This window comes from Penaeus monodon, chromosome 6, assembly GCF_015228065.2.
Source record: "Penaeus monodon isolate SGIC_2016 chromosome 6, NSTDA_Pmon_1, whole genome shotgun sequence".
NCBI classification, from domain to species: Eukaryota; Metazoa; Arthropoda; class Malacostraca; order Decapoda; family Penaeidae; genus Penaeus; species Penaeus monodon.
In genome coordinates, this window is record NC_051391.1 from 1,022,352 (window position 1) to 1,034,903 (window position 12,552).

Here is a 12,552-nt window from a genome sequence, read left to right on the forward strand (position 1 = left end):
AGAAATTAGAATTAAAGAACTTTATCTTCGTTCTCTCTCTCTCTCTCTCTCTCTCTCTCTCTCATTACCTTCCTTCCTCCCTCTTCCCTTCCTCTCCCTCTCTTCCTCTTCATACGTTCCTCTACCTACATATATATATATATATATATAGGAAGTTTATCATCTCCCACTCTATCATCCCCTTCTCTCTTCCTCTCCCCCCCCTCTTCTCTCTCTCTCTTTCATTCTCTTCCATCATCTCTCTCTCTTTATACATTCCTCTCCTACTCTCTATTTTCCTACCATCAGGACTCCCTTCTATCTCTTTCTCATCTTCCATCCCTATCTTTCTCCCTGCGTCATTTTCCCTTCCTACTTCCCTCTCACTCCCTACGCTCTTCTCCTCCTCTTCCTCTCCCTATGTCCTCTTTCCTTACGTCCCTTTCCCTCTCTGCCTACGTCCCTCTCTCTTTCTCTCTCTACGTCTCTCTCTCTCTCTCTCCTCTCTCTCTCTCTCTCTCTCTCTCTCTCTCTCTCTCTCTCTCTCTCTCTCTCTCTCTCTCTCTCTCTCTCTCTACACCTACTCCCCGTTCTTCCTCTCTCTCTCTCTCTCTCTCTCTCTCTCTCTCTCTCTCCTCTCTCTCTCTCTCTCTCTCTCTCTCTCTCTCTCTCTCTCTCTCTCTCTCTCTCTCTCTCTCTCTCTCTCTCTCTCTCTCTCTCTCTCTCTCTCTCCACCTCCTCCATGTTCTTCCTCTCTCTCTCTCGCAGACGCCACGAGAGGAAGTGTACCTGAAACGCAGCAGAAGCAAAGATCGGTGCCGCAGATCCCGCTGATTGAGGTCTCTGTGGTGGTGCACATAGGTCTGCAGATTCCATTTCTGTCGCGGCAGTCCTGGGTCTCTGGACACTTGCCTTCGAAAGGACAAAGTGAAATGCTGATCGATCAGTTCGTTCCTTCTGAGAGGTTGGTATGATTTTATCTTATTTATTTTCATTATTCAGTATCTTTATTCATTTCATTTTATTAGCATTATTATTATGATCATTTTATTGATATTATTATTATTATTATTATTATCATTTGTAGTAGTAGTAGTAGTATCAGTATTATTATTACTGTTATTATGTATTTCTTTGTTGTTATTATTGTTATTATTATTATTATCATCATTATTGTTATTATTATCATTACTATTATTATCATTATTATCATTATTAATCTTACCTTTTATTTACATATTAGTGTCATTATCAATGCTGTTATGATTGTTATTATTGCCATTGTGTCATTATTGTATTTTTTATCATCTTTTTTATTGCAATCGTCATGATAATTATGCCATATATCAGTATCGTTACCTTTATAATGATCATTGTTATGTTATTATGATTATATTGTTATTATTTTCATAAATTTTATCGTTTTGATAATAATCATCTTCATTAACATTTTCATTAGCAGAAGTAGTGATTAGTATAACTACAACGTATATTGTAATTACATATATCATTATCATGATAATCTTTATTGTCGGTATAATTAATTTTTCACTTATCTGTGTCATTCTATTATTGCTTTCGCTATCATTAATGATGTTACTATTACTATTGCTGTTGATGCTTTTATTATCATTAATTAATTAGTGGTTTTATTATCATTATGAATATTCTCATTATTTTTATCATCATCACGATTATGATTATTATTATTATTTATCATCATTCTCATTACTACTTTATTATGAATATCATCATTATCATTAATATTTTCCTTTCTTTTGAATTATTGTTTCACTGCCATCTTCTCGATTTCCTCGTCATTACATCTGGTACAATTATCATTGCAATTACTCTCATCATCATTGTTATCATCATCAGCAGCAGCACCACCACCACCACCACCATCATCATCATGATTATTATTTTCACCATTATCACTATCATTATTATTACTACTGTTATGATGATAATTATTATTGTCAATACTTTTGTCAATATTATCATCATTATTATTATCATTATTATTATTATCATTATTATTATCATTATCATCACTATTATTATCATTATTATTATTATCATTATCATTAATATCATTACTATTTCCATTATCATTTATATCATCAGTTACCATTATTATCATTATTGTTACCATTATTGTTATTATTATTACTCTTGGAATTATCAATAATATCATGATCATTAGTAGCATTATTGTCAGTATTAGTATTAGTATTATCACTATTGTTGTTGTTATTTATATCATTGTTATTATTGTTATCATCTTTATCTCATCATATCATACTTATCAATATCATTATTTTTATCGGTATTATTGTTATTTTTATTACTTTCATTAACATTATTATCATTAGTATTATCACTGGTTTTGTTATCATTATCGTTATTATCATTATCATTAATATCATTATTAGTAGTAGCCGTATCAATATTATATTTTTATCATCATTATCAGTGTTACTATTATCATCAATATCTTTATCATTATCAATATCACTGTATTATTATTTTTATTTTCATTATCATCATTGTCATGTCATTGTCATTGTCACCACTACTACTGCTATTAATATGATCACTGATGTCACTATCATTATTATCATTAGCATTGTTATGATCACTATAATCATTATCATTACAATCATTATTAGCATTGTCTTTTTGTTGTTCGTGTCATTCATCCTCACTGCCATCATCATAATTATCACTGTTACTATTGTTGTATTGTTATGTTAATATTGTTCTTTCCATCGGTTACATTACTATCGTTATCATTATTCATCATTTTCTATTACTCTTATCATCACTATCCTTATTATCATCAATACTCAACTTACTTTTCATCTGAATCATTATTAATGGTATCGTCATTATCTTCAACACCAGTTGTTATCATTATAATTGTTGTTATCGTTATCATCGTTCTTGTTGCTGTTATCACTGCTCTATAACAGTATTTTTTTATGATCATGATTGTCATTTTCTCTTTTAAGAGGCTGTTTACTGCTAGTGTGATGATTTTAGTTGGAATTTTCGGCCAATTTTGCAATGCTATAAATCTGCTTACAGATGCACGGTGTGCGACTCTCCCGTATTGCCAAGCAAACCTTAATCAACATTTATTAAACCACAATCCTTCCCCCCTCCCCCTCCCCCACGGACAGCCGTAGCGAGGACAGAATTCGAGCGCCAACACGGCGTTTCATCCATTTGATTAATCCTTTTCCCGGGTGCTAAACTTACCTTCGGTGCAGCAAGTACAACCCTCGAGGCAAATGTCATTAACCGGTTCCTCTCCTGCCACGCAAGTCCTGTCGCAGCGACCGTCCGCAATTTGGCATTCGGAAGTCTGCGCGCAATCAGTCCCTGGAACAGGCGAGTTTGAGGTATATGGGGCATACGATAAGCAGTGAATTGGGTACGTACAGTATTCTCTCTCTCTCTCTCTCTCTCTCTCTCTCTCTCTCTCTCTCTTTCTCTCTCTCTCTCTCTCTCTCTCTCTCTCTCTCTCTCTCTCTCTCTCCTTATTTTCTTTTCCCTTACCCTTTCCTACACATTATGTATACATATATAGATTATATATATATATATATATATATATATATATATATATATATATATATATATATGTGTGTGTGTGTGTGTGTGTGTGTGTGTGTGTGTGTGTGTGTGTGTGTACATATATACACACACACACACATATATATGGATCAGTCCAATGTTAGTCATTTTACAAACTTCCTATGAATACTAACAAAATTACAGATTATAAAACAAATAAAATAGCCGACCCTTGACGCAGCAGGAGCAGTAGTCGTACTTGCAGAGCCCCGACAGAGCTTCTTCGTCAGACATGCACGTATGGTTACAGTATCCGTGTCTAGAGAGACACTGTTGCTCCAAATCTGGACAAGGTTCTGTATCTGCAGTGAGGATGGATTAGTTCCTGATTAGCGACTATAGTTCAGATGGTGATACTGATATTAACACTGAGGATGATAATGACGATGATGATAAGTGTTGGAGAGAGAGATGGGAACCATCTGTTATACGCCAAACCAAGCCTTTAGTAATAGTGAAAATTATGACTAACGATAGATACACTAATACATATATCCGCTAGCATTCGTTATCTGTTATTACTGATATTATTAATTTACATTACTGCTATTATCGTCGTCATTATCACTATCATTATCATTGTTACCAGTATTGCTTTTATCATGATGATAAACGCTGTATAAATACAGAAGTAAAAGGGTAAACACATTACCCCTAACACAGCAGGAGCAGTTTTCGAATGCGCAGAGCCCCGCCACAGCCACTTCGTCAGACTTGCACTCGTGGTGACAGTAGCCACCGGTAGTGTTGCACTGCATGTTCAGATCTGGACACGGGTCTGTTGATGCTGCGGCAATAACGATAATGATAATAAGGATAATAATGATGATTAGAATAAGTGAAGAATTTGCCCAGACAGTGATCCTTGTACAAATCATGATAATTTATTAGGAATAAAATAATTAAGGCGAATGGTATGTAATATATCAGAAACATCTATGTAATTGCATTTATTAGTAGCCTCATTAATAATAAAGGCGACAATGACAGTATAATGAGCCAAACTGACAGGAAATGACAAAGAGAAAGACAGAAAAGAACATAACTAGAAATTAATTCCAACTATAGATGACCAAGAGGAACGTCTCAGGAGGTGCAAAAGACAGACATATAGTTAGAAACACCAGTATGACCAATTAAAAAGACTGGAAAAACAGAGCGAGATGAGAGCAAAGGAATAAAACTTGAGATCATTACAGTTACAGATCCAGTCTCCTGAAAAAAAAAATCGGGAGAGAAACATATTTGAAAAACTAGAGAGCTGAGGACTGTCATGATTATTTAGTTCACCTTGATAATGAAAGTATTGGAAACAGTGAATCAGTCCTTTTTAAGTTTCTTCTGTACAGCTCATTTAATCATAATAATTTTCTTATAGTACGGACTTTAAAGCTGACAGAAAATAGCCTACCCTTGACGCAACAGGAGCAGTTTTCGAATGCGCAGAGCCCTGCCACAGCCACTTCGTCAGACTTGCACTCGTGGTGACAGTAGCCACCAGAAGTGTTGCACTGCATGTTCAGATCTGGACAGGGATCTGCTGACGCTGGGATAACGACCATACCACAATAAGGACAATAACAAGCTCGTATAGATAAATGCTACATAAGATGCATATGTCGCAAAATTTCAGGAAGGAAACTTGCCTATCATTTGCTATATTTTATAACTTCTATTTACTTAGGACTTTTTCAAGCACGAATGCCAAAAGGATTAAAAATATCCTACCCTTGACGCAGCAGGAGCAGTTGTCGTACTTGCAGAGCCCCGACAGAGCTTCTTCGTCAGGCAGGCACGTATGGTTACAGTATCCGTGTCTGGAGAGACACTGTTGCTCCAAATCTGGACAAGGTTCTGTATCTGCAGTGAGGATGGATTAGTTCCTGATTAGTGACTGGTGTTTAGATGGTGATATTGATACTAACATTGTTGTGATAATGACGATACTGTGTTGGAGGGATAGGTAAGAACAATCACTTATACACCATGCAAAGCTTTTAGAAAAAGTGATAAAAAAACAGAAGCAAATGGATTAACACATTACCCCTGACGCAGCAGGAGCAGTTTTCGAAGGCGCAGAGCCCCGCCACAGCCACCTCGCCAGACTTGCACTCGTGGTGACAGTAGCCACCGGTAGTGTTGCATTGCATGTTCAGATCCGGACAGGGATCTGTTGATGCTGGAGCAATAATGATAACAATAATAGGGATAGTAATGATTAAAATCAGTGAAGGGTTTGCCTGATATTGAACCTTATAGAAATACCAATCATTTATTCTAATTATAATAATTAGGCCAAATAGTAGGCATTTCATCAAAAACATCTATGACTGTAATTGCAATCATTAGTAGCAATAATTATTATAAAGACAATAATGGCAACAGTATAATGAAGAGCGAAACAGACATGACATGATAAAGAGAAAGGAGAGATAAAAGAACATGAATAGAAATGAATTCCAACTACAGATGACCAAGAGGAGCGTCTCGGTATGAACTGCAAAAGACAGACATATCGTAGGAAACGCCAGTATGACCAACTAAAGACTGGAAAAGCACAGAACGAGAGGAGCCTAGCAGGAATATAACTTGAGATCTTTAAAGTTATTGGTCCAATCATGTTAAAATACTGTTGATTTCCCTCCTGAAAAGATAGCATATAAATAAAATGAAAATAGTCATAATCATATTTATTTAGTTCGCCTTGATAGGGAAAGTATTAGAAACCTTTGCTCGTGTGCTTGGTGACAACGAAAAGTGTGTGTGTGGGTTTGAGTATGAGTGCATGTATACATTCGCAGTGAAACATTTGAAGTTTCTTCTGCAAAACTCCTATAAGTACAACTGAATATATTAAGTGTATATATCGCGAAATTAGACGAACGAGGTCCCGTATATCATTCGCCTGCATGACCTTCATTACTTGGATGTCACTTCACAAGCCATATCTTCAATTTTCTATCAATTACAATAACTTCCTTAAAGTACGGACGGTAGAAAAAAGCCTACCCTTGACACAACAGGAGCAGTTTTCGAATGCGCAGAGGCCTGCCACAGCCACTTCCCCAGACTTGCACTCGTGGTGACAGTAGCCACCAGTAGTGTTGCATTGCATATTCAGATCTAGACAGGGGTCCGTTGACACTGGGGATAACGACCATAACAGTAATAAGGACAATAACAAACTCATATAGATATGTGATACAATGAGTGCATATATCGCAACATTTCAAGAAGGAAACCCATTCGCCTGCGAGACCATCATATATTTTGGTATCAATATTTTATATTTTTACTAATAGCCTGTTCAAGTACGAATGACAAAAAAGGATTAGAAATGGTCTACCCTTGACGCAGCAGGAGCAGTTGTCGTACTTGCAGAGCCCCGACAGAGCTTCTTCGTCAGGCAGGCACGTATGGTTACAGTATCCGTGTCTGGAGAGACACTGTTGCTCCAAATCTGGACAAGGTTCTGTATCTGCAGTGAGGATGGATTAGTTGTTACTCTGAATAATGCTTAGATGATGATGATGGTAGTGATGGTGATGGTGATGGTGACGGTGATGGTAATGGTAATGGTGATGGTGATGGTGATGGTGATGATGCTGATGTTGAATTTGATAAGGACGTTGATTATATTGATGATAATGATGATGGTGACGATGAAGATGATAAGTGTTGGAAAAACAGATAAGAGCAATCATTTCACACACACAAAAGTATTCAACAATAAAAAAAATCATGAAAAACTAGTGATTGATATGATAATACATGATATATATATTACCCTTGACACAGCAGGAGCAGTTTTCGAATGCGCAGAGCCCCGCCACAGCCACTTCGTCAGACTTGCACTCGTGGTGACAGTAGCCACCGGTAGTGTTGCACTGCATGTTCAGATCTGGACACGGGTCTGTTGATGCTGCGGCAATAACAATAACGATGATAACGATATTATAAAATAGCAATAAGATCATTTTAACTTCAGAATAAATTTGAACTGAATGGTGACAAATACTGAAAAATTCCAAGATCATATAGTGAAAATTTGATAATATATAATAATATACAAAATTTTGGTACTTCATCAGAGAAAAAATACAACCATTATTGTAATTGTAATTACAATAGCGTTGCCTTCGAAAATGTGGGTTATATAATAATAACGATAATAATAGTAATAATACAATAAAAACAACGAAAAAAACACGAAAAGTAAAAACGAAAATGGAGACAGAGCGCAACATGTCTGGAGAAGAATCGCTAATATTAATTAATGGCTAATATTAATGTTTTTTTTTGGGGGGTGTAAAAGACTGGTCATTAAAAACGTAAACATGACCATAATCATAATAAACATCTCAATAATAATAACGACAATAAGAACGATGATAAAATAAATGATGGCGATGATGCAGATAATGTTGGTTCACTTCAAGGTAAGATATAGAGGACAAAATAAGAACAAGAAGTTTTACATGAATAAGAGTTACGGATTCGAAGCCCTACCAGCGCTACGCCTTTGAAACTGCCCTGATTTAGTCATTGCAAAAATAACAATAAGATTCGTATAAAGGCCGGGAAAGAATTCCACTCGTTCAGTCTTTGTGTGTGTGTGTGTGTGTGTGTGTGTGTGTGTGTGTGTGTGTGTGTGTGTGTGTGTGTGTGTGTGTGTGTGTGTGTGTGTGTGTGTGTGTGTGTGTGTGTGTGTGTGTGTGTGTGTGTGTGTGTGTGTGTGTGTGTGTGTGTGTGTGTGTGTGAGTGAGTGTGTATAGAGATATTATATATATATATATATATATATATATATATATATATATATATATATAATATATATATATATATATATATATATATATATATATATATATATATATATATACTGTAGTATAATATAATGCACATTATTATCATATTTTAGTATACGAGAATAGACGTGGATAGATATGCATAACTGGATATATATTTATTCGTTTTCGTGTCTGCCGGTAGACGCTTAATCATTTGTTAAGACATTTATTCATATACACATACTTCCTCACATGGAAAATCTAATGCGAATTCCATTTCGATTACTCATTTCCACGTAACATGAACACCTTCAGGTTGTATTACACGATAGATATTCGACGTATGGTTAATAGAGGATCATTACCGATTACAGAAATTGAATTATTTTTAATGCGAATTCCCGCAGTTCATCTGATTACTGACTACCATTCCACCTTCTTTTCAAATATATATACGAATGGTGCAATTGTAAAATGAGAATAAAAAAAGAAATTGATAGCTAACCTTTGTCACGTCAGGTCGGTAAATCACACACACACATCTAGTTGTGTTCGCAGAGCGATAGACAGATGTTTCCTTTTAAATTATTTTTATGAAATTCATATAAACACTACTTAATACAGTGAGCGTTTGTAAATTTGATGAGGGAAATTCATTCGGCTGCGAATCCTTCATTACATGAATATCATTAAGCTTTTAAAAGTTTGGGATCCCATTATTCGTGACATTCTTAAAGTGCGGGTCTCAAAAGCGAATTGAAATAGATTACCCTTGACTACTAACAAAATTACAGATTATAAAACAAATAAAATAGCCGACCCTTGACGCAGCAGGAGCAGTTGTCGTACTTGCAGAGCCCCGACAGAGCTTCTTCGTCAGGCAGGCACGTATGGTTACAGTATCCGTGTCTGGAGAGACACTGTTGCTCCAAATCTGGACAAGGTTCTGTGTCTGCAGTGAGGATGGATTAGTTCTTTCTGTTATTGACCAAGGCAACAAGATAGGGATAGATTAGAAATGCAAATTGTTAAGAAAAATTCTCCCATCTTTCATAATTATTGGATTAATTTTAACCCCGTTCATTTTGAAAACCTGAAACATTTATTTTCGTTTAGTTGATATTGCAGTTATTTCAAGGGAAATAACATTACCCTTGACACAGCAGGAGCAGTTGTCATATCTGCAGAGCCCCGACAAAGCCACTTCGTCAGAATTGCACTCGTGGCTGCAATGTCCACCAGTGGCGTTGCACTGCATGTTCAGATCTGGACACGGATCTGTTTCGACAGTGAAAATGGATTAGTTCTTTGTGCTGACTAATGTTGGGACTATAACGTTAATTTTGACGATGATCAATGATCAATGTAATTCTGATCGAGCAAATGGAAAAAAAGAACATAATATGGATTAAATATGATAAGAATCCTAATTAGTGGAATCATTTTAAAAGGAAAACTCTAAAAACCCACGTTAGGTTTCCTGGTGATATAAATCAATACTCGTTGAAAAATTTAGGTATTGTAAAACATGAAACGCGACCTATATGAAAAATAGATAAATAAATAAAAGATGCCGATGATGATAATGGTGATGTGTTTTAGAACAGATAGGAGACCAAGACAACAGAATAGAGATAAATTAGATATTCAGATGGCTAAAATAAATTTTCTTCGGTTTCATAATTACTGGATTAATTTGAACAGCGTTTATTTTGTAAACCTTTGTCATTTATGTTCGTTTAGTAGACGATATATTCAGTTATAAGAAGCTTCCTTATGAAAAGGGAAAAATCAGGGAAAACAAGGAGGTAGTAGGAAGTAAGATCTGCTGTAAAGACAATTATGCGATCGTAGTATATAGTAGATAGCAAAAAATTAGTATCAATACGTAAGGAAATGGCTGTGATCATTTTCCCCATTAGTTCTATTTATCTGTCGTCATCATCGGTGTGGCTCATATTATAATCAAAGAAGTAATATGGATATACAAGCATCCGACACATTACCCTTGACACAGCAGGAGCAGTTGTCATATCTGCAGAGCCCCGACAGAGCCACTTCGTCAGAATTGCATTCGTGGCTGCAATGTCCACCAGAGGAGTTGCACTGCATGTTCAGATCTGGACACGGGTCTGTTTTGGCAGTGGAAATGGATTAATTCTCTGGGCTGACTGATGTTTGATTTTGACGATGATAAGTGTTGTTACAAATATGGAATCTACTTCGACATAACATAACACATTATAACATAATATTGCTTAAATAGGATAAGGATCCTCATTAGGAAAGCTCTAAAAAAAACGTGTTAGGTTTCCTGATGACATAAATTAATATTCGCTGAAAAACTCTAGGAATTTAAAAAGTGAAGCGCGATCTATATGATGTATGAAAAATAGTAACAAACAAATAATCAAAGGATCATCAAACAACATTATTAATGGTAATAATAATAATAATAATAATAATAATGATAATAATAATAATATAATGATAATAATAATAATAGTAATAACAATAATATTAATAATAATAATAATAATAATAATAATAATAATAATAATAATAATAATAATAATAATAATAATAATAATAATAAAAATAATAATAATAATAATAATGATAATAATAATAACAATAATAATAATGATAACAAAATAATAATAATAACAACAACAACAACAATAATAACAAAATAATAATAACAACAACAATAACAACAACAATAATAATAATAATGCAGATGTATTTTATACTTATTACTGTACCAACAAAAAGGTCACGACACATTACCCTTGACACAACAGGAGCAGTTGTCATATCTGCAGAGCCCCGACAAAGCCACTTCGTCAGAATTGCACTCGTGGCTGCAATGTCCACCAGTGGCGTTGCACTGCATGTTCAGATCTGGACACGGATCTGTTTCGACAGTGAAAATGGATTAGTTGTTTGTGCTGACTAATGTTGGGTCTATAACGTTAATTTTGACGATGATCAATGATCAATGTAATTCTGATCGAGCAAATGGAAAAAAAGAACATAATATGGATTAAATATGATAAGAATCCTAATTAGTGGAATCATTTTAAAAGGAAAACTCTAAAAACCCACGTTAGGTTTCCTGGTGATATAAATCAATACTCGTTGAAAAATTTAGGTATTGTAAAACATGAAACGCGACCTATATGAAAAATAAATAAGTAAATAAAAGATGCCGATGATGATAATGGTGATGTGTTTTAGAACAGATAGGAGACCAAGACAACAGAATAGAGATAAATTAGATATTCAGATGGCTAAAATAAATTTTCTTCGGTTTCATAATTACTGGATTAATTTGAACAGCGTTTATTTTGTAAACCTTTGTCATTTATGTTCGTTTAGTAGACGATATATTCAGTTATAAGAAGCTTCCTTATGAAAAGGGAAAAATCAGGGAAAACAAGGAGGTAGTAGGAAGTAAGATCTGCTGTAAAGACAATTATGCGATCGTAGTATATAGTAGATAGCAAAAAATTAGTAACAATACGTAAGGAAATGGCTGTGATAATTTTCCCCATTAGTTCTATTTATCTGTCGTCATCGGTGTGGCTCATATTATAATCAAAGAAGTAATATGGATATAGAAGCATCCGACACATTACCCTTGACACAGCAGGAGCAGTTGTCATATCTGCAGAGCCCCGACAGAGCCACTTCGTCAGAATTGCATTCGTGGCTGCAATGTCCACCAGAGGAGTTGCACTGCATGTTCAGATCTGGACACGGGTCTGTTTTGGCAGTGGAAATGGATTAGTTCTTTGGGCTGACTGATGTTTAATTTTGACGATGATAAGTGTTGTTACAAATATGGAATCTACTTCGACATAACATAACACATTATAACATAATATTGCTTAAATAGGATAAGGATCCTCATTAGGAAAGCTCTAAAAAAAACGTGTTAGGTTTCCTGATGACATAAATTAATATTCGCTGAAAAACTCTAGGAATTTAAAAAGTGAAGCGCGATCTATATGATGTATGAAAAATAGTAACAAACAAATAATCAAAGGATCATCAAACAACATTATTAATGGTAATAATAATAATAATAATAATAATAATAATAATAATAATAATAATAATAATGATAATAATAATA

The 12,552-nt window shown here is 34.8% G+C and overlaps 1 protein-coding gene across 1 annotated transcript in view; it reads right to left on the reverse strand.

Moving 5' to 3' along the window:
• Positions 1-10,478, reverse strand: part of LOC119574123 (multiple epidermal growth factor-like domains protein 6) — a gene marked incomplete at its 5' end in the record, with an annotated part of 10,619 nt that extends 141 nt beyond the window's left edge. The window contains 13 exon segments of the mRNA XM_037921198.1: positions 769-891; positions 3,244-3,366; positions 3,792-3,923; positions 4,274-4,408; positions 5,033-5,167; positions 5,350-5,481; positions 5,666-5,800; positions 6,631-6,765; positions 6,968-7,099; positions 7,409-7,543; positions 9,232-9,363; positions 9,564-9,689; positions 10,418-10,478. Of these exon segments, the coding sequence (XP_037777126.1) occupies positions 769-891; positions 3,244-3,366; positions 3,792-3,923; positions 4,274-4,408; positions 5,033-5,167; positions 5,350-5,481; positions 5,666-5,800; positions 6,631-6,765; positions 6,968-7,099; positions 7,409-7,543; positions 9,232-9,363; positions 9,564-9,689; positions 10,418-10,478 (1,636 nt within the window).
• Between the last annotated feature and the right edge of the window lie 2,074 nt (positions 10,479-12,552).